The sequence below is a fragment of the Uranotaenia lowii genome, unplaced genomic scaffold (assembly GCF_029784155.1).
Source record: "Uranotaenia lowii strain MFRU-FL unplaced genomic scaffold, ASM2978415v1 HiC_scaffold_58, whole genome shotgun sequence".
NCBI classification, from domain to species: Eukaryota; Metazoa; Arthropoda; class Insecta; order Diptera; family Culicidae; genus Uranotaenia; species Uranotaenia lowii.
In genome coordinates this window covers 42,092-65,662 of record NW_026598511.1, presented here as the reverse complement: position 1 = coordinate 65,662, position 23,571 = coordinate 42,092, and the positions used below count along the sequence as shown (strand labels likewise).

General features: G+C 37.9%; 3 protein-coding genes across 3 annotated transcripts; 1 reads left to right on the top strand and 2 right to left on the bottom strand.

Annotated features, from left to right (window-relative positions):
* Positions 1 to 172: 172 nt before the first annotated feature.
* Positions 173 to 9,309, bottom strand: LOC129760340 (zinc finger protein 423-like). Its single transcript, XM_055757977.1, has 6 exons — positions 9,142 to 9,309; positions 7,997 to 9,083; positions 6,878 to 7,625; positions 6,735 to 6,741; positions 1,377 to 3,694; positions 173 to 1,160 (listed from the first exon to the last, which is right to left on the bottom strand). Exons 1-6 carry the CDS (start codon positions 9,162 to 9,164, stop codon positions 256 to 258), a joined length of 5,088 nt encoding a protein of 1,695 aa, XP_055613952.1. The 5' UTR covers positions 9,165 to 9,309; the 3' UTR covers positions 173 to 255.
* A 5,011-nt stretch (positions 9,310 to 14,320) lies between these two features.
* Positions 14,321 to 20,746, top strand: LOC129760354 (zinc finger protein 721-like). The gene is made up of 4 exons (XM_055758000.1): positions 14,321 to 14,476; positions 14,617 to 14,971; positions 16,010 to 17,853; positions 18,873 to 20,746. The coding sequence occupies exons 1-4, from the start codon at positions 14,436 to 14,438 to the stop codon at positions 20,374 to 20,376; spliced, it is 3,744 nt and encodes a 1,247-aa protein (XP_055613975.1). The 5' UTR covers positions 14,321 to 14,435; the 3' UTR covers positions 20,377 to 20,746.
* A 203-nt stretch (positions 20,747 to 20,949) lies between these two features.
* On the bottom strand, positions 20,950 to 22,786 carry LOC129760356 (uncharacterized). Its single transcript, XM_055758002.1, has 2 exons — positions 22,629 to 22,786; positions 20,950 to 22,482 (listed from the first exon to the last, which is right to left on the bottom strand). The coding sequence occupies exons 1-2, from the start codon at positions 22,653 to 22,655 to the stop codon at positions 21,007 to 21,009; spliced, it is 1,503 nt and encodes a 500-aa protein (XP_055613977.1). The 5' UTR covers positions 22,656 to 22,786; the 3' UTR covers positions 20,950 to 21,006.
* Between the last annotated feature and the right edge of the window lie 785 nt (positions 22,787 to 23,571).

The window sequence follows — 23,571 nt, the reverse complement described above, 5'->3', positions numbered from 1 at the left end:
TAGAAATTGTAACATTAATTCATGTATGAATTTTCTTAAAAGGTGAAGAGCGTTGATCGCTCAATCTATTCGAAATAATAAACAAGTGATTCGATTCTTAGCCACTAGTAGAAGTGGAGGCATATTTAAGCTGTTTTAATTCTTTCTCAATTTTAAGTTATTGGTGACCTCATTTAGTAATTAGATTTAAAGATATAAATTAAATCCCAATTTATTAAATATTTTACATCGGTAGCCTTAAATCAAAAACAAATTTTAATCTATTTTCAATGAACCATCTGATTTGAACGCCGATCCGTAGATATCGAACATGGGAAAGTGTCCGTCGTTGTTTTGTTCACCTGAATATATCTGTTCCTCTTCTTCTTCTTCCTCGATAATTCCGTACAAATTCTCAATTATTTGTTTTTCTTCACTTAGCTTAGCTCTTTTTATATCGGGTTGATCAAATAGAGGAACTTCATTTTGCTGACGCGATTCCCCCATGTTAGCGGGATTAATGCCTTGCTCGACTGGATCCCTATTTTTTGAATCAATTATTTCAGCAGTTTCGGCAAAACCTATGAAATCTGAAGAACTATCATCATTAGCTGGTTGCGATGGTTCTTTGTTTTCCAAAATATCAGAAACTTTATCAATTACTACAGGATCAAAGATAACATGTTTTACGTTTAAATGATGCAACAGAGTTTTTTTGTGAAGAAAGCCTTTTTCGCAAGAAATGCAAAAATTGGATTTGACGTTATGGTTCTCTTCCTGGTGTTTCAAAAGTTGGTGAACTCCCAAAAACATTTCATCGCATGAATCACATCTGTAACGGAGATTATGTTCTTTCAGGTGCAACGACTTAGCCGCTCTATCCGGAAGTGTAGTATTGCAGTACTGACAAAAGAACGTCCGACCTTCGTCCTTGTTTTCGTGAAAGAGTTTGTGCTGTTGAAAAATGTTCTGGGACTTGTAACGCCGATAGCATAGATCACATTCGTAAGCCATTTGGTGTGCTTTCAGCTGGTGCGTGCTTAAAGCTGGTCCAGTGACAAATTTTTCACTGCATATATCGCAATCGAAGCTTTTTGCCGGTTTTAGATGCGATTTGGCGTGTAGCTGGAAGTTGGTATACCAGCTGAACTGTGCTTTGCAACGAGGGCAACTGAAAGCTCCTGTGAAACGAAAGATTTATTTTATAAATTAGCGAAGTCTTTAAACATCAACCTAACAACAGTACCTAGATAATTTCAATGTCTTTGCTCACCCTTACCTTGAGTTATGTATTCTAAATAGATATCGATTCAATAATTTTTTGCTTCAATTGAAATTACAGGTATTGTTTGTTTGCTAAAGCTTTGAACTTTCTGTCTACGACTATTTTTGTTTACCTTCAATTTTGCGGTGGGCTGTCCTCAAATGCTTATCGTATGCTTTTTTGGATGGAAACTGAACCACACATGCATAACAAGTCACGTGTTTATTCAGTCTGGATGGACCAGCTTCGCTGTCATCGTCTTCGGTGTTATACTCATCTTCGACTGTAGGAGAAACGCACTTCTCAACCGTGATCGCCTGAGAAGATATTTCTAGTGAATTTTCTGGGTTTTCAGACTCCCTGCTGGATTCGTCCTTCAAATCCAGGGAATTCTCTTGCAAGTTGGGTTGGGTTGGTTCGCCACTCTCGTCAACGTCATTTAGCTGTTTATGTTCCTTCAAATGCATATCTAATTGGACCATATCGGAGAAATTTTGTTTACACAGTTTACATTCATGGAGTGGTGGAATATCATCCGGTTTAAGATGAAACAACATGTGCTCCGCCAAGAGCTTTATATCGTCAAACTTTCGGAAGCATTTGGTGCATTCTAAAGTTTGTTGATGTTGTTTCGTCTGATGTTGACTGAGAAGAACTCCTGTGGTGAATGTGGCGCTGCATATATCACATATATGGGAATCCGAAGGTTTCAAGTGAACCAAAAAGTGTCGCTGAAAGTTAGTGATTGAGTTAATCTTCACCAAACACCGGGGACACTGAAGGTAACCATCTTTATCTAGATGTCTGTTTTGAATGTGTTCTTCGTAGAGCAGGACATCCCGAAAGTCTTCGACACATACGTAACATTTCGCGGGTTCATTGCGGACAACCGTACATGATTCATTATCGATCGAGCAGTCCACCTCTTCAGAGGCATGTTGTTTTTCAGATGGAATTTGGCTTGATTCTTCTGTGTTTTCGTCTTCGTCTTCCGATTGAGAGTAATCTATAGAATCCAAAACAGTATGATATTTTTCGATATGAGTATAGTATTCCTTACGCGAATTAAAACGAATACCACATTGTCCTCCGCAGCTCATTTCAATAGCATGATCGACTTGTTGGTGTTCTATGTAAGCTTTTCGCGTTTTGAATTGTGCATCGCAAAGACTGCACACAAAGTTCACGTCGTGACTGAATTCGTGACCAATCAGCAATATGTTGTTCTTAAAATCTTTGGCACAATATCTACATCTGTTCCGTTGATTTTTTCGATCTGGATTATGATCATTTTCGGAATTCGCGTCTAAAAATTTATGAGTGTTCTCAATGTGCACAATATGCGTAGCTCGATTTGGAAAATTCATGGAACAAGATTGGCATCTACTGTTGTGAATACCATGTACAAGTGTTTGATGATCTATGTATTCGCTCACTTTAGAGGATTTATTATCACAAAGCTTGCAACTGTAGTGCACATTATGCTTTAGCACGTGAAGATTTGCCGAAGTTTTATCGGCGAACTTCATAGGACAGTAGGTACATTTGAAAACATTTTTAGTGTTACTTTTTTTATCCTTGACATGGAACTTCATGTGTGCGTTCAGAAAATGCTGATTCTGATAGTGCTTTAAGCATATCTTGCAGCCATACTCAAGCTTGTGAACTAGTAACTGATGTTTGATGAAATATGTTTTGCTCGGTAGAGTTTCATTACATATGTCACATATCTTTCTCCCCCTTTGCGGTTTGAAATGATTTAAACAATGCAGTTGGAAAATTTCATAAGGACCGACCCATGCATCGCAACGGGAGCACAAATACTTGCCATTGTTCTGCGTATGTGCCTCGATTCTATGACGGGAGTAGTCTTCCTTTTTAGAAAATTTCAGTAAACAACTGTAGCATTTATGAACCGCTGCATTGTTACCCGGTTCAACATTCACCGACAAGGAGCTAGAAGAATCATCGTCTATATCGATTGTTGCTACTTGCGCTTCCGACGACGATGTTCCAGGCAAGGTATCGGCAACATTGCAGCCTCCTCGAACCTCGACAATTATTGGTTGTGATTCCTTTGCTACACTACTGCTGCCACTGGTCGATGCTACCGGTCCCGGAACAGCCAAGGCAGTCGAAAAAAAAGGTACTAAAGTTGGCAAAATTGGTTCCGATGTACTTGAAGACCCCTGGACTGTATTTCTGTACTTTCTAAGGGCCAGGTCGCATTTCAGACTAGTTGCGCAAAACTGGTCGATCGTCTCCAACGAACAACAACAGCCGTAACAAAGTCCAAAAGGAGTGTCCACCTCAACAGCCAGATAGAGGCCTGAGATACATCGGTTGATGCAATTGATCCATATATTCGACAAAGTTCCTGGTCCCGGGATGAAACGGTGTACCGTTTGTACGAAGCATAAACGACAATAGGTACTAGGATCGTTGGAGGGTCTGAAAAGAAAAAGCAAAACCTTATCATTTATAGATTTTTTTGCCTTCATGGCACATAAAAACGCTCGTAACTTCAGGAGCCGGGCCCCTCGCTCTAGTCGGGAGACTTGGGACATGGATCTAATAGTCTAGTTCTAGATCCCTATTGTCCTTATGGGGGGCGTTGAAAGCCTAGAAGAGGCTTAGAGCTTAGAACAACCAATTTACAAATTTGTTCGAAAATACTCCTATGGGGGCGGTGAGCTCTAAACCATCGAAATAGGAGGGCAGAGAGTGAAATAAGTTTGAAAACCATTATTCTAGATGTAAACATAACCAGTCTCAGTAACAAAAATTCCACCCAGTTCGGAATCGACATCCAGTTGCCTTATGTGGACTAGGCTCAAGAAAGTAGATCAAATAATTTTTACTTACACTATTGGTCCTTCCATTTATTTTCAACCGTACTTTTCGATCAGGTACACCAGAATAAAATAAACAAAAATTCTGTTTGTTATTTCAGATGAATAAACCAAAACACCACTGTTTTTCTCGCTTCAACTGGTGGCTAAAAGCTGGTAAAAGAAACATTAGTGCGTTTTATCTCTGACCTCTCAATAACAGAAACTTACGGTCGATTTGTCCTCTTCGAAGGTAAAAACTTCGCATTCAAATTTATCAATTTTGATCCCGCACTAATCACAACTTTGTGAATAAAATCTAGAAAATCAAAAATGGCCGCACTCTTTGAAAGAAACGTGTGTATAGAACCTGTCTCAGTTGACGTTTGAACAGCAATAAGCTCTGATTATCTGATGAAAGAACTCTCCCGCCCGAAGGCTTCTCGTTCTCGACTCGACAAAATTCTCTATTATGCCACTTTTTCTCATGTATTTTGCTCGCCTCTCTTTCTCTCTCCTATTCCTCTCAGAATCAGAATGTCTGCTAGTGCTGGATTGGACTTAGCTCGAAAGCTCAGGAGGAGCGAGCAGAACGTTTATATTCGCTCTTCCGAAATGAGTGATTGATAGGGAGAGAAAACATCCCTCATCTCAGCATCACACACAGCGTTACCACATATACAGATTTTTCAGTGAACATACAGATTTTTTGAAATTTTCAAACCAAGAATCTGTATACAGATTACAGATAATTGGAAATTTATACAGATTTTATACAGATTTTCAGCAAATGAAAAAAAATCTATGATATTTTGATTTTGCTTTGAGTTAATCGAGAATAATCTCCTTTGATGATCCAACGTTCAAGCCATCAATTGCCATGCTCACAAATGAGAAAAATCTTCCAGATTATAGTTCGGAACTGCATCAATGCAACGGTAAGATAACAGTTTTCAAACCTGTGTCCGAAAATCATATACCAAGATCAGACATTGCATTACACGAAATGTAACTTTTAATGGTACCTAGTTAAATATCATTGAGTTACTTCAGCTGCTGTGAATATTTGTCTTGCAGTATACAGAGATTACAACTAAATACAGAAACTGATCAGAGACAATTGACAAAATTTAAAACTCCCATCTGATTGTTGAACCCCGGATGGACAAAGATCGTTGCATTTTACGAAACATATCCACTTTAAAGTTGGCGTGACCTTATTTTTTACATGTAGCGGTAGCGGATATGTATTTTGTTCGTTGTACAAGAAATTGGATTTCGTGCAATGTTTCGAAGTCACATTTTTTTGTACAACCAAACCAAAAAGCGGATTGCATGTAGCAAAATCACAGAATTAACACTGATTTGAAAGATCGCACAAATGTCGCAGTTCGCAATAATGAAGAGGGCAACTAGATTAGTGCGCCACGCATTATAAAAAAGGTCACCGTAGTGCAATGTTAGTATCCGGAATCAAAATTTTGAATACAGATTTTAATACAGATTTTTGAGATTTTATACAGATTAAAAAGATTTTTTGCCTCGAAAATACAGATTTAAATGTGGCAACGCTGATCACACACCCTTCACACGGCGAGGCTACGTTAACAATTTTAAAATGAATTTCTTCCGTCAATGCTCGATCTTTTTTTTTCTTTGCTTGTCCGCTCAATTCTGGTTCGATTTCTATTATTGTATCGTTCTTTTTTCGAGATCTCCATGAAGGATGATTCTCCCTCCCAGTGATTTTTAAGTTTATTTTCCGCTTCGCAGCAAACCGCCTCGGATTTATTTCGCTGCGAAGCGGAAAATGAACGATAATGATTTTTTTTCTTGCTGGGGTATAGTGTTACCCATGTGATTTCATTGTGGGGTATAGTGTTACCCATGTGATAAGTTCATTTTCCGGCAGCCGCTTCGGATTTATTTCGCAGCGAAGCGGAAAATGAACGGTAATGAATTTTTTCCTTGCTGGGTAGTGGATGGAATATGGAGAGTACCAAAAATGGTATTTCCGGTATTTCCAAGAGATTGAAATCAAGAGAGAATTCTTTGCATTTGGAGTGGTAATGATCAAAATTCCACAATTGCTTCTCAAATTGCAAAGCACATTTTCATTCTTTCTCAGCACTGGTTTCTCTCATTTGAACTCAAACCTTCTAATTTTCTCTAACAAATTACCACAAATGCAATCATTGGCTGCACGGGCTGCTCAATTCGTGAGATCATTGACGAATTTTCTTCCTTCATTTCTGTCTGACAACACGAATTAATTTCTTCCTAAATTAACATGCTCATAGGAAGTGACAAAGTGACATCAAATTATCATGCGCATGGTATAATTTGAACAGGATGAAAATGTTAAAGTTCGCAAAGTAAAAAAACAATGGATAATAACATATTCCAAAAATGACAAGATTTTTAGTTGAAAATACTGAATCGAAGTTAAAAATAACAAAGCCGAGTCAAAGTGGTATCATGCCTCAGTGCTTTGAAATACTACCAATGCATTTTTTGCCCGCATATTTTTATTAATTAGGACTATAAGGACCTATGTAAAAAGTACATCTTAATAAAAAGCTGTAGACAGCAGAATTCTAGTTATTCTATTTAATTTACAACATTTCAAAAAGTTTTGAATTTGAGAGGATCTTACTTACCGCAAATCTGAAACTCAAATACTTATTTTAAAAGATTCTACATTTTTTGTATGACTGACGTTTTTATTATGACGCATAATTGAAAGAAACACTACATATTTTATTCCACGGAAAAAAGAAAACCATTCCTCAGCAAGCATTTCAAAAAAAGTTTTCCTCTAGAAAGTCGCCTATATTGTCGGGTCCTTCCGTGGCCCCATGAGCCCTGTTGACATGAGCTTTGAGCACACTCACTTTCACAAACGTTCGAGGGCATTGAGGACAAACGTAAACCTCGACTGGTTCAGCGTCCGGTCCGTGATAGCGCTCTTTGTGACGCTCTAGTAACCCTTTCCTAGCGAATCCTACTGGGCATATGTCACACATATACGGGAACTCGTTTGTATGGTATGCCTTATGGCGGTCGAGACTGCTTTTGTCTGCAAACTCTTTGTTACAATGCGGGCAGCTAAAGACTCTAGGGTTCTTGTGACGCAGCTCATGTCGTTTGACACTCATGCGACTGGGAAAACTCTTCGGACAGAAAGTGCATTGAAATACCACTTTCGACTGACTGTTTGGATTTATTTGGGTTTTATTTCCCGTCAGCAGGGATGGGTAGCTTTGAATGAGCTCCTGATCCATATCGTCATCAACATTATATATTACGGCATATTTCTTCTGTAGTGAGTGATAAAATTTGCCCAGAGGAATCTCAGCGTTTTCAACCGGAACTACTAGGTTATCATCCAAGCGTTCCAGTTGTACGTAGCAACAAGTCATAGGAATATTATCATGGGTTTCTTTTTCGATTGGAGTTGGGTCCAGCTCTATTGGGTGCGAAAATTTGTGCTCATCTGTAACTTCCCCAGTTTCGTCAATTACTATTGTTGGGGCAAATTGCTCCTCGACCTGCGGAATGAATTGCCACATTAGAAATAATATTGCTATCATTTTTGTTGTAAATAAAACATTTTTCACAACCTTTCTCTTCATGCATAGGCTTGTTTTGAAGCAGGTAGAAGATATGACGATTACTTAGTAACGGCGTGTTCGTTAATTTATTGATTTTTCGGGTGATGCATAGATTTTTTTGGTAGATGTCAATCACTTTCCAATGCTTTTGCATACAGTTTGTTTAATTTACGAACATCGGTAGAAAAAATCACTTCGATAGAAAAAATCAATTTACGAACACGCCGTAAAAGAAAAACAAATTACTATCCAAATATAAGGCCAAAGGGGTAAAATGCAAAAATAATCGCGCTTAATCTTTTACATACCATATCAGCCGGAGCTTCCATAACAATCATAGCTGGGACAGTGTTCGATAACAGACCATCTTCTTGATTACTACCAGCAACACCCGAACAAATCTGGGAGTTCATAGAGGTTTCAGCTTGGATCAGTCTACGCCTATGCATGTCAATGACATGTCTCCTCAATGAACCGATGAAATGAAACTTTTTGAAACAAGTACTGCACTGATACGGTTTAGTACCCGGATCCTTGGTTTGGTTCTTTGGTAGATCAGAATTGGCTTCAATTGCTGGCAACGGATGATTGATATCAGTTGCTGGTTCATCATCATCGATTGTAGTTGGTGGTACAGGGCTAGTATTGTTATCAACGGAGTTCGCTGAAGGTAAAAACAAGGCCAGTCCGGCATCGCGTATGGAAGAGGAATCAGAAGTTTTTTTCTTTTTTGGAACAGGTTGACCATCTTTGTCCTGTTCGGCAGATTTGTGTAAACTATTCATGTGGAGCATTGCGTGATGCGGGGATGCAAAAAGACGAGGGCAGAATGAACATTGGAATTGTTTAGCTGTTTCTGCCGGAGCCTTATGGTATTGATCCATATGAATATCCAGACAATTTCGGGTATAAAACTTACACGAACACTTATCGCACTGGAAGTACGAAGTTCCAGCATGGCATTTCATGTGACTCACTCTTCCGCTGCGACTTTTGTATGCTTTTGGGCAATAAGCACATTTATAACGAGCTGGATTCACAGCAGGAACATCCGCCGGATTATCTGTTATAACTGCTTCGGTATTCCTATCCTGTTCTTCGTCATCATCGACAATCAAATCAATAACTTCGGTATTATTCATCTCCGAAAGAATAACATCACATTTTAGACACCGGCTCCGGAAGCGTTCAAACTCTTCCAACATTATCCGGCATGTTTCGCATATGCTGCACTTTAATTTAATGGAAGATTCATTTAATGACAAACCAATATATCGACGGATCATTTGCAGCAGCCTCGCATTAGGCTGAACTGGTACATCGGGCACCAGCAACAGCTCTAGATTGGTTTCCGCAAAACACAGCCGACAGTAGGTCGCTGGTGATCCGCTAGGGCTAAGTTAGAACAAAACATTAGACGGTTTCTTTCAATAAAATTTCTCAAGTTACTTACACAATTAATATATCATCATCCATTTCAACTCAATGTCACCGTTTAGCTAAATATTTAAGGCTTCAAAAGCTATTATATCTTATAGTAAAACTTGATCAAATGAATTCAACAACTTTCAAATATTAAATTTTTTTCTTCTTGCCACACTCAAGTTAAAAGGAACGCTAAATTTTACTACACTGAACCCAAATTCACTCTTAAAACACACATGATTTTTCACTTAAAAACAAGGATCCAGTGATTTTCTTCCATTCAAGTGCGACATATACATTTCACTTGGCAGTCACTTAAATTTCAAGTGAATTCATCCACATTCACTTCAGGCGTCACTTGAATTTGAAGTGAGAAAAAATATTCACTTCCCCATCACTTGAATTTCAAGTGATGGGAAAGTGAATATGTCGGGTTGTAATTGTGTTCATTTTCAGAGTTCATAATGGCAAATTCTAAAGAGCAGCGTTTAAAGCTTATGCTGGATTTGGATTTTCCCAATTCTTTACTAGGCGATTTTGGCGGTAGTTTGTGTTAAACATCACGTTTAACACAAACTTACATCACGTAAGAAAAAGTTATTTAAAGGTGTTATCAATGATAAGCATAGCATAGCATAGCATAGCAAAGGGTGACTACACACATCTTGCATTGGCTGATACACATGGTACAACTAATGATGGAAACCAGCAGAAGATGCCAAAATGAGAATCTGGATTCAATTCTCATTTCAAATGTTGATTTTGAAGATAAGTGTGGTACCATAATGCACACCGCGACAAGTCAATGTAATCATGATAGGGAAAATCTGAAACAGTAAAATAACTCTTTAGGTGCAGAGAACTCATACGACCCATAAAGCTGTTTCAGATAGGAATGGGAAGGGTGCAATTGAGGGAATCCTACATGGCAAATAGGATTTATGAATGATATCTCGCGTGAGCTTTCATTACGTCGAATGAAACAGAAACACCGAACCGAGAAAAACGCTTCTGAAATTTGAAGAGTGTTTTTCAAATCCTATTTTTATTCCTTCGATGATAACTTTTCAAAAAATACGCAATATTCATGGAAACTAATTGTGTCAGATATTCCACATTATGAATTTAATTTTTTGCAATTTTTAGAGCTATTTTTTAATCATGTAGGAACATACGACATATTCAAACATAAATCGTTCATACGTCTGAACACATTCGTCGTTTGGAGGGGAAATTTGTTTCATTCGTCTTTTTTCTTTCGTCCTTTGATTCGTTCAACTTGCACTTACGCCCAAATGTTTCTGATGCAAATACTATGGGAAATTTTCAATTTTCTCGGCGTAGTGGCTGTTTAATAAGTGAAATATCTAGTGAAGCGGTAAATTGGTGAGTAAATAAATGCATAATGAAATGTGTGAACCGGCCATCGGGTGCACCATCGGTCAAACCAGCTCGCTGCTGCTGATCAGCTTTCTGTTGCCGATCAGCTGGAGGGGAAATTTGTCTCATTCGTCCTTTGATTCGTTCAACTTGCACTTACGCCCAAATGTTGCTGATGTAAATACTATGGAAAATTTTCAATTTTCTCGGCGTAGAGGCTGTTTAATAAGTGGTGTAGCGGTAAATTGGTGAGTAAATGCATAATGAAATGTGTGAATCGGGTGCGACATCGATCAAACCAACTCGCTGCTGCTGATCAGCTTTTTGTTGCCGATCAGCTGGAGGGGAAATTTGTCTCATTCGTCCTTTGATTCGTTCAACTTGCACTTACGCCCAAATGTTTCTGTGGCAATTACCGGTAAATTTTTAAATTTTTTTGGCATAGTGAATGTTAACTTAGTGAGTTAACGAGTGTAGCGGTAAATTTATTAGTGAATGCGTAATAAAAGTGTGAATCGGGTGATTGGGTGACTAACAGCAGCAGGCTGCTGCCGATCAGCCTGCTGCTGTTAGTTGTTAGGTTTGCTGCTACTGCTGCTGTTCGGTTTCTTTTCCTTGCTGCATTATTGTACAGCGTTCGAAAGCCTTGAGTATCGATTTAAGAACGCCTGAAAACAAGAATTTGAAATAATATTGCCAGGTTGATATTCTGATTACCTCTTCCTGTATACACTGTTTGCTCATGGAATCCATAGCGAATGTGCTAGGTTTTTCTTCCTCTGCACATTCGCCGTTTGGAAGAAGGGACGTAAGCAACATTGAAATGGGCAAGCAAGGTTTTGTTTCATTCGTCATTTTGAAAGTCTTAAATTTTATACATTAAAAGGGTTTAAATTGATTGTGTTATCAATCATATAGGTAGATAGTGTTATAATGAAGCTTTTTTAGTGAATATCTCAGTTTTTCAAATTTTGTTTCATTCGACGTAATGAAAGCTCACGCGAGATATAATGAATGAAACATGAAACAATCTCACCAAAGTTCCTCGTCAAGAGTGTTGAATCTTCTAACATTTTCAAATCGAAGCAATCCAATTTTCCCCCCTAGCTCTGGGGACAAAATATTCATAAGGCAATTTGTATAAGCTTGTTGTCAAAATAGTTTGGCTGTTGGCTGTTTGAGTTTTTTCACAACAACACCACAGGATAAGGTCACTTCTCTATCACTTGCCCTAAGACAACATAATCTTTCTATCCCAAATCCCAGAACCATAAAATTGACCACTTTTTGTAACAGAAGGATCCGGCACTCCGAGCGTAAATTTACAGTTAAACTTAGCATTGAACTCGTGGGATTCAACAAGACCAAATTTATACATCAATAACTTGTTTTTTTTTAAACAATCACTTCAGGTTCATTGAATGAAAAACGAAATCCAAGTACCGACACGAACAACAAGACCGCAATCAAGCAAGGTGCTTTCGACTCCATGAGGCAAATAAACCTCTCCGAAAGACGATGTCCTTAAACTTGGAGCACTTATCTCGGTGGCCATCCCTGCTGTGAACATCCGGCCACACATTGGTACCACTAAATTTCAATTTATTTATGTACATTCACTGGATTTAAAAACGAAATTATTGGAATTATTATAAGAGCGAAAAAACGCGTGTGGTGTCAATCAGGCATCGCCTACTCTTCCATTTAAAGGTGTTATCAATGATAACACCTTTAAATAACTTTTTCTTGAAACATGATAACTTATCATGTTTCAGTTTGTTGGTTGAACCGGACAGATTTTCCGGTTTGCAGCAGGGAAGATTTAGAAGTCGCACTATCCGCAGTAACCGATCTGCCTTGGGATAACGATGGAATTTTCCGATCAATAAATGTATGGCGAAAGCGTAATGTAAGTATTTGAAATCGAAGTGGTGTTTTATAAATCTAGCGTAACATTTAAAAAGGGCGAAACTAGCAGTTAGCTCGAAACGAGAAAAACGCGTTTGAAAATTCGGAACACCTATTCAAATCTTATTTATAAAATCGACCACTTTTTGTTCAACAAAATCAAAAAATGTGCATTATATTCACTTATTGTTCGATGGTTATCAAGAACTTTAACTTTTTTCGCGTAATTTCAGAGATTTTCGAGTTTCGCCCTATTATTGTTTTCGATTTCAGTTACGCCTGCAAGTTTCGCCCAATTGATCGGCCGTTTTTGTTTTGGTTTTGAAGTTACGCCCATTCATCCTACACGCAAAAACTAATTAGGCCGTTTTGTCACACACGGTCAACTCAGTTACGCCTTTTGGCTGTACACGAATAGAAAAATTCACTCCATTTTGAATAGGCGTAACTTCACGTTCCAACGAAAATGCATCAACAGGAAGTTTCGCCCAATTGAATTTTATCAATTTTTTTAAAGTTTTAAGTAATTTTAAGATGAAACCGCGTTTGATAGGTAAAATGCAACCGCGTGCATCCGGAATGACCGTTAACTCGATTTGTTTACATTTGGCAGTTTCGCCCTTTTGAAATGTTACGCTAGAAATGTTCTTTTATTTAAAAAACGCAAGAGATAATCACCTAGAAACTTACTTAGAAATTCAGATAAATTTCACTCGAACGTCATAGTGTAATTCACTTGACCGGTCACTTAAGTGAATTCACTTGACCCATCACTTAAAATTCAAATGAAATTACGTATGGCGAGAATTTACTACAGATGTCACTTATTTTTTAAGTGAAAATTATTTTGGGTGTATAAATCGCGGAAGATCGCAGAATTGCACTGAACCAAATCTCGAAATAAAATTGACTGGGTCATTTCAATAAATTTTTAAGTTAATACGTTATTGGAAAATCTGCAAGTGTATTTTGTTGATGAAAAACATACTCAAAAGTATGAGAAATTCTAATGAATAACATGAGCCTAATAATCCTAATCAAATATATTAGAAAATCCATAATTTTTACATGTTTTCATATTTTGCATATCTGATAAATTTACTAACAATTCGCAACGATTTAAACCATGAATATTTGTCCAGATAGTCGAGGGCCAGCCAATACCAAGCCAGGCAAAAAAACCGTTAACCATTCTCTTTGGGGTAAGTGATAATTGTTGATAGTTTGAAATGTTTTTAAATTGTCTTTTTGGCACTATACTAATAACGGCGTGTTTGTAAATTGATTTTTTGGGTGATGCATCGATTTTTTTGGTAGATGTTAAATCACCTCCAATGCTTTTGCATACGATTTGTTTAATTGACGAACGCCAGCATCGATAGAAAAAATCAATTTACGAACACGCCGTAAATATTTTTGTTTTTCAGTCACTGCAATCCTAATACACACAAAATGTTCGAAGCCGGAGTTTAGCTAAATTTTGCTCAAATTTGATCAGCTAGAAATTTATTGAAAATTTCTTGTTTTTTTCAAACACAACTGCCGCGAAAACAACGGATTTTTTGCAACCGTCCGGAAATTTCGAGGGTTGCAGCCAGCAAAACTCCGGTGAATTCGTTAGTGAAGATTGGTGATCTGGCATTTCGCTCGACGGAAGGTACATTCGCAGGATCGACACTAATTTTACAAACAGTGTTTAGTAATGTCACGAAAAAATTTGCTAAGTGGAACCCCGAATATTTTGTGTATGCAGTGTACTGCAAAAATACAATTAAACAAACTCTATAGGACAATTTAAAAAAAGCAGGACGGTCTGTCGAAAATCTAGACAAATCCTAAAAAACCCAGCCACCTGGCATCTCTGTTGGACACCTTTCTATACTCACCACTCACCATATTCACCTCACGACACGACGACTGGGCAGAAGAAGAAGCTGAATAAAAAGCTTGGATCTTCCAGAGACTATCATCACTAAACCGGATTGTATTGTAAATTATTTAATTGCGGCTAAAAAGTGGTATATCCGATCCAAAATGACATCTTCCATTTCTCCCGGGGATCATCTGGTGGAAGTGTAAGTATTAATAGTTTAAATTCTGCTCGATAACTATAAAACTTTTGATTTTGAAAATTTCTTCGAATTTTCTTCTTAACTTTTTCTTCTTGCACATACTACACACATACTTTTTCTTTATATTTTTTTTAATCGATCAGGCCCGACGGGGATCCGTCTTCCTATTGTCGCCTATGTTTATCAGAAGTGAACGTTGATTCGTTGTTTCCGGATGGCCAAGGTCCCCGTCACGATGTGCTCAATCGAATACATCTGTGCACTGGTTTACGAATCACTCAGGAGGATGACTATCCCTCGGGACTATGCTGGATGTGTTCGATATCATTGGAGGAATTTCAATATTTTCGGGAGCGTTGTCACCGTTACGATGCACTGATCAAACGCAAGCGGAAGTTACTTGCAGCAATTTCAATGGGCAGTAGCCAGCAAGGTGCAGGGCTTATGGCAGAATTCGACGTAACTATCCAGAACGATGATTGCGCAGACGACGATACGGTAAGAGACGCATTGGCTGATATAGTTTGCTATTTTCGAACAGTCAAATATTTTGATTGGCATTCAAACTTTGTCATTCTTTAGAGCTTAGTAAAAACTACGAAGCAATTGCCATTTTCTACCATACCACATATTGACTCTGGTTTTCTTATTTCATGATGCTTCTAAAAACGCAATAAAACTCAACATGCTTAACACTAAACGTACCGGAGCGGGTCATTATGGCGTATTTTGAACTTTAAATGATAATTACGCCTAATTTGATTTTTTTTTGCAAATTTATTACAGAACTATTTTTATTTTCAAAATGCACGTATTTTTTTTTCATTATATTAATTTTTCCAAGTTGTAGATTTCGAATAACCGCCGCGGGTCAAATAACGTAAAACATTGTTTCCGCTAAAACTCTTGTTCTCAACAGATTTTTCCAAATTCTATAAAGCGTTTTTTTTCTCGACTAAGTGGTGATGTTCGCGCATTCGCCGTATTTAAAATTCGATACCGAATTTTCAATTTCTGAGACTTTTCTTGCATCTAAATTTAGCTTTGCACTGGATTTTGAAAATGTTAGCGCAAAGGTTTAGGCAATAATAATATATTCACGAGAAAGGTAATTTCATACCGGTTGTAGTGATGTTATTATATGATTAATATATTTCTGAAAGTGAATCCAGAAAATTTGCGCTAATGCTTGTGGGTTTTTTTTTCGTTTTCTTTGACCCACGACGGTATAAATAGGTATATACAAAGTGTCGGTATGTTTAGTGTTATTATGCACATAAATTTTACAGAATCGTTGGACATAAATTCAATACAGCCGAAATAGATGTGTTACCCATGCCTCGTAGTAATTTCATGCTTAATGGAATATGTATTGAACATTCCCAGTTCAGAAAAGGAACATAGTTGTGCATGTTTTTATTGTACCAAATAGTAAATACCTATATCTAAAAACGACCATTAACCGACTGATATGATAAACGGTGTTAAGCATTTTTCATAATTATAAAAGCGAAGAATTGTGGTATCTACTTTCAGCCGTATGAGGATGACGATTCCGATGACGACAACAGACCATTAATTAGCTTGACATCGCTTACACAGGGTATTGATGATTCCCATGCTGAAGAAGAAATAGTACCCCAATCTGAAATACGAGATCAAAAGCCCGATCGAGCTGCACTTGATGCTTACATAGAGCAATACAAAGCTAAAAAAGTTATTGATAGTAAGCCTCTCGTGGAGCCGACCAAAAAAGCACCAGCACCGCCGCAAAAATTGCTACCATATCAATGTCCAGATTGTATGAGAATTTTCAAAAATAAAGCCACTCTTCGGGAACATAGTCGTTTACACATTGGTATTATGCCATTTCCTTGTAATCAATGTGGTACCGGATTTAGTCGGTTGGCGTCGTTGGAGGCACACAAGAAAAAATATCATTCAAAAGATTCCACGGAAGCACCTCCTCAGAATCTCAAATGTCCTTACTGTCCTCGATTGTTTCCGCGTAAACTGGATCGTACTCGGCACTGTATGTTGGCTCATCCTGAGCGTTATCCACCTACAAAGTACGGGGCCAGTACAGCCAGGAATACGCCAACGAATAAGGATCAAGAACCTCAATCGAACATTCATTCTCCAAACATACTGAAAAAAGCGCTCACAAAAAGTAAGACTCCAACACCAAGCCAAGCATCAACCCCGGTGGCTGATGCAATGTCCGGCTCAGAGTTTTGCTGTAACATGTGTACTAAGAGTTTCGAATCCATAGAAAATTTACAAGAACACATAAATGATGAACATCCTAAAGGCGGACTTCTGCGATGTGCTTTGTGTCCAAAAGTTTTCAAAGCTAGACAAAGTTTGCGCATGCACATCCTCAATCATCAGGGCAAACTACCATACGAATGTGAAGATTGTGGATCCCGTTTCGACCGACGTTTTTATTTACTGAAGCATCGTCAACGCTATCACAATGGTGATCAATCTAAGGCCATTCAAGGTCATTATAAGTGTCGGTTTTGTCCCCGAATGTTTATTCGAAAAACAGATCGCAAGACCCATACTCGGTTGGTACATTCAACTGAAACTAAAATTAAAAAGGAAACCCCTGATATTCCAGAACAGACAGAGAACTCGATAGTCAAACCGAAAAGTTCACCTGCATTTAAAACTTCTCCAAACAAAAAGCAACCAGATGCAGAACTTCCACCTCAACTACCCGAAATCAGTTACGATTGCATGCAGTGCGGTGAGAAATTTCCATCCGCCGAAATGCTGCGTGAGCATTCCGAAGATCAACACGGCAAACCGTTGAAGGAGGATATAAAACCCACCATTAAACCATTTATCCAACCGGAACCGGCCAAGATGGGCAAGGTCCTGCAGCGCATGATGAACAACCAAGGACGCTACAAGTGCCCTTACTGTCCGAAAACCTTCTCGCGTCACTACGTTATGAAAGAGCACACATTCATACACACTGGCTCGTTGCGTTATCGTTGTGATGAATGCTATGCCATGTTCAATCGGCCCAACTATTTGCAGACGCACAAGTTAAAATACCACAGTCCCAATTCAACATTCCAGTGCATAAAGTGTCGCTTTTGTACGCGGAGCTTTGTACGGAAACAAGACATTCGAGTACATGAAAGAATCGCTCATGGAATTATGAGTGCGAAAGGTGAAAATTCCCCCGAACGAGAGGTTCTTGAATCGATTCCCAATGAAGAAGAAGAGGTAGAAGAGAATCTAAGTTTTGAGCAGTACACCCAAAACAACGGAGATGGAGACGAAGAATATGATGACGATGTGGAATTCGACGAGAGAGAAGAGGAAGTTTTTGATCTAGACGGATATGATGAATCCATGGAAATGCCGTAAGTATTCGTAAAGAATTCTGGAAAAATTTACGCAACAATTGATTTAATCATTTTTCTTAAATTTGTTGATTTAGAAACAAAGCTGAAATAGAATTTTATTTTTCTCAAGCCGAATACTGGGAAATAAAACTCCAAAATATGTTATGCTTATTTGCAAATATATTCATGTCTCGCGTGAGCTTTCATTACGTCGAATGAAACAAAAATTTGAAAAAAAATGAGGTTTTCACTTAAAATTTCCTATCATTGCAATATCCACCATGATTGATAAAACAATGAATTTAAACTCTTTTTTGCCAATCTCGATGTTGCTTGCGTCTAGATATTGACCTTTTTAACTATTCGGCCTCATATTAGGTCGAGTACTCTGTCGAGTTTTTAATAAAAATTTTTTTTCTGCTTCTTCCATCTCAATGCCCCCCATGTTCTTGAGTCGATTGTTTTCAACCAGTTGATATTACCAGATGTAATATATTTTTCTAGAAGGAGTCTTTCTGATATTCAAAATATCACCAGTATTAAGATTTTGATTCTAAGATTTTTCAAAAGAAAAATTCTTTTAAACAAAGGAAAATGCTCTGAACCAAAGGAATTTTTATTTATCCCAAAATCAAAGGAAAAAATCCTTTGCTTTTGCAGCACTTTCTCTTGAGATAAAAAAATCTTTTCGCTGCGTGAAGAAAACAGACGTATGTGACAAATTTTATCTCCAAAAGACGAATATTTTCAAACGTCGATTTTTGTTTGGAAATGTTGTATAATATATTGGCGAGGGAATCGACATAAAACAGTTCTAAGAGATTTGAGACCACGAGACCAACTGAAATATCATCTTTCAACCATTCCTTATCGATTCCACCCTGATACAAACGAAATAAGTTTTTTCTCGTTCATTTTCACGAGAACTGTGAATAGGCCTTATGAGTAGACATTCCACAGTTCTTTTAGTATTCAATCACCTGTTACCAGATGTTTAAACATAAATAATTGAAATTATACTGTAATTCAATTTTTAGTGATCCAGAAAGTGTGGAGATCCGTGATGTAGTGGTCAGTCTCGAACGAATCTCGATCCCTGAAGAGATGTTACATGATTTGGAAAACTCCTACGATAACAATGAAGAAGATGAAAATGATGATGACGATGGCGACGAAGAGTATGGCGAAGACAATGTTGGTGAGCCATCTGGGAATTCGCGTGTGCAACTCACGCTCCACCGTTGTCCCAAGTGCTTCAAGGTGTTCAAGACGCGTAAATCGCTACAACATCACATGATCTATCACGAGAACAATCTACCGTTTTCATGCGATGAATGTGGCGTGCAATTCCCACGCAATCGTCCATTGCAGGTGCACAAACAGCGATACCATTCCGAGGATTCGCCATACTTATCAGCAAAGCGATATAGCTGTGATTATTGCCCAAGAATTTTTCTGCGAGATCGCGACAAATTATTCCATATGAATACAGTGCACATTTTGGAAACGAAATATAATCGAGATGAGGCAACTCCAGAGCTTAAAAAGGCTAAAGTGAAGAAACGAAAGGATTATGTATGCATTTTATGTTGTGATCGTTACGAAACTGAAAAGGCCTGCCAGCGCCATATAAATGAGAATCATCCAATGGAAGCACTTCCATCACAACCTTCCACAGAATCACCAGACATGACGAAAGAACCAGAGAATATCGTTGAAATGAGAGAATCCAGCACTTCTGCTGACAAAGCTATTGATTTGAAGGAAAATCAATATAAAGAAGAAGATCTAAATAAGGAAACTGAAGAGCTAGCTAATGTGAAAGGCGACAACGGTACCGATTCGGATCTAGTAGATGAAAACGATGAAAAAACTGACCAAACGCCATTCGAAAAATTGGACAACCGAAACCTCGAAGCCTATGACGATACAGCAAATCCAGCCCAGAATTCAGAGGACGTAACGAACACCAACATGAGTTTAGAAGAAGTTACCGATTCGAATGTTGCTTCCGAAGCTGATCAATTGAAAGAAGAATCGACGCTGGAAGAATCAGAAACCAACAACGTTGCCTCGTCACAAAAACCAGCTTTTCAAGGTTTGCGAGCGTACAAACTATGTCGCTGCGCAATATGCTTATATATGTTCAAAAATCGGGACTATTGGTTGGATCACTTCCAGAACCATGCGAATGTACGGCCGCACCATTGTGAACCTTGTCTGATAAAGCGAAAAAGTCGATCTAATAAAAAGGTGACCTCGGTTGGCTTTAAATGTCAGCACTGTCCAAAAGTTTTCATCAAATCTAGCACGCTTCGTGTGCACCAACGTCTCCACACTTCGGAATTACGTTTTCCGTGCGACGAGTGCGGTATGAAGTATGACCGTTTCCGATTGTTACAGATACATAAAGATAAGTATCACTCTGAGGATTCGCATCTGCATCCACCTATAGAAACTTTCGTGTGCGAACATTGCCCCCGGACATTTATGAGGCATCGGGATCTTAAGGTTCACACAGAGTCTGTGCATTTGATTTAAACACATTATTATGAGTAAGAATTTGTCACTAATGGAATGTTTCCAGAGTATTATTCAACACTTTACGAGCGAAAAATTAAACGCGTAGAGTTACACTAAAAACAATCTAAATAAGTCCCTACTTATATACTTCATGCATCATTATTAAGCAGATCATTTTTTTTAAATATTGTTTTAGTTTATAATTATTAATTTTAAAAAATTGACAATTTTTTTTTGAAGCGATCGTACATCATATTTGTGATATGGATGATTTTGTGTTTAAACCAACAAAAAAATTGAGTATCATTGTTTAGAATTAGATTTACTTTATGCTGTTTCAGTCCTATAATCAAAAAATCTACAAATTTCTTCCTGCTAAATACTTAATAAAATTGAGTAAGATCTGAACTTTATAGGAGAAACAAATATTTTGTTAAACGGAAAGAAATCCTTGTGTGTGTGTGTGTGTGTGTGTGTGTGTGTGTGTGTGTGTGTGTGTGTGTGTGTGTGTGTGTGTGTATATGTGTGTTAGCATTTTAATATAGGGGACAAGTTTCTTTTGTTCATATCACAAAAAACATATCTACAGGATAGGTTAACTTAATACAAACCAATATATTTGTTCACATTTTACGCCATTAACGATTTCTATCTGCATAATTTTTTACCGCTAGCGAAGGTAAGCTCTACATAACACGATGCTGGCAATTTGCTGATCACATTATGTAACGTATCCCTCGAAACTCCTGCTCCGGAAAGAGTTAGGCGAGAAAGGTGCGGACATTGATTTATTAGTTTATACAAAAAATCTGCGGTTACCCATGAGCAATTGAGTAATTTAATTCGAGTTAAAGCTGACGAAAACATAGGGCGGACTCCACCGTGCGTTATCTGACACAATTCCACACTGGTCAAGTTGGGCAACAAGCTTCCCAGTGGCCCTATTACATTGACCTTAGCCCGACAGTCTTCTACGCAAAGTTCTAGTAGATTTGGCATTGTTTTGGATATGGTCAATATAAAGTCCGTAGACGTTAATGAAAATAGTCTGAAGCTCAAAGATTTTAGCTGTATCAGCTGGCCGTTGGATCCAAAAAAATAATCTTCTAACTTTTCCCATCCTCCCAATGATTTTCCGACAAGCTTCAAACTTTTGAGTTTTTGTAGATTTGTTATCCCTTTCAAGCATCCGATTCCCAAATTCTGCATATGCAAGGATAAGTAATCTAGTTGCGTACAGCTATCGAATATAGTATGAAGAACAATCATGTCAATAAGAACATGTTCCATTTCCAGCGTTTGTAACGTGCGCAGCCGTCCTAAAAATAAACTAATTTCCTCAGAAAAGGAAACCCTGAGTAGAGGCAAACTAAGATGTTTAACTTCTGGAAATTTCAGTTCCAAAAATAAAGCCACCTGACAATTTTGGGGATCAAACGAAACTACAACTACCGTTTGCAACTGGGCGGCTAATTCAGAGAACAGTTGAAGTTGTTCATCCGTTTCACAGTTCATAATAAGGTGCTTCAAGTTTGGTATACTGTTTGATTCAGGTGGTACATAAAAAGTGGGCGCCGTAAAAGACTGAGCTAGCTCGTAAAATCGAGGGTGCAGTATGTCTGGATTTCTTCGTATGCTCAAAGTTTCAAGACAAGGAAACTGTTGCGCATCCTCCAGATCGATAATTTCTGAATTACTGTTGGAAGATTGCTCAGTCCAACTCATTAATCTCCCTCGTATAACGATGGACAACATTTCTAAACCTTTGCAACTATCCAACAGATCTTTCAAGGCTATGTTCAGCTTTTCTCGAAAACAATAGAAAAAGAAAACTGTTTCGAGTTCCTTCACAGTGGGTAAACATTCTAGCAATTGTCGTGCAGTCGACAATTTTTGTATACTATTTCCCTGGTAGACCAACCTCAACTTCCGATAACAGCGTGCTGTATGTGAGAGGAGCTCAATTGCTTGCAGAAGGCATCTTGTATGACGTACCTCTATAGATAGCTGTATTTTGTTCTGCAGGAAAGCGGGCGTAAGCGCAAGTTGATACCAGTGGCGACAAACGGTGGAAGCCAGTAAACGGGTCCTTACAGTCATATGATCGAAAATAAGGAGTTGAACCTGAAAAAAAGTTTTGTAAATTATCTTTTTCAAAATTAGAATTTTTAGAGTAATAAATAATAATAATTTATTTACTTACTATAGACTATCTTATATTACGAAAACAAACAAAAGAAATTCGTTAATGTTAAATTTAATAATCTTACCTCTGATGGCAAATCTTGAAATTCCATTTGAACAGTTTATTTCACTAAATTAAATATTATTAAACAAGTTTTCCATAATTAAACAATAGTTGGACAGGCAATCTTTGCACGAGTAGAAAAAATGACTCGCATAGCGATACTATATACCCACAAATGAGGGAGTTTATCATAAAAATATAAATAATCGCATTTGTTGTAATTCAGCGTGTAGTATTTATTTTTTAGTGGACCAAGGTGAGTTAAATAAGGTGATCTGAAGTTGGCAAAAAAAGCGACGTAGGATGAGGTGGAGTTTGCGAAACAAGGCCGAAATTTTGACAGCGTGCTGATGGCTGGCCAGAAAATTTTAATGACTGCACTGTATTGTGCATTTAGAATTTTTTTTTAAAAAGTCGCTGGCGAACTGACAGCTGAAGACAGACTTCCGATAATCTAGTACTTTATTTTCCTTTGTCGGAAGTCCGGACTTCCGACAAAGGAAAATGAAGGACTTTTGTGCTGGCGCGATAATATCCCAAGCAACCAAAAGTCGCGTTTTTACTTAACTCCGAACTCCGAAGTTCACATTTGGCTGAAAAAATATATTACGGGAACCTCAGGAGACTCTTGTCGCGTAAAAGTTACTCAGGAACTTCCATCGCCCTTTGAAAGGTTAAACTATCGATAACGGAGCTTCTAAGCGCTTTTAATGGAACTTCTTTCAAGAAGGTCGATAGCGTTCGCGTTACATTCCAAAACGCACCATTAAGATACTTGAAGGCGTTTTAAAGAACCTATATGGGAAATCTAAGCGACATGTCAAAAATGTTTTTCAAGAAGGTCGATAACGTTCGCGTAACATTCTAAAGCGCACCATTAAGATACTTGAAGGTGTTTTAAAGAACCTATATGGGAATTCTAAGCGACATGTCAAAAATGTCTGTCAATTTCTTGTCATGGTATT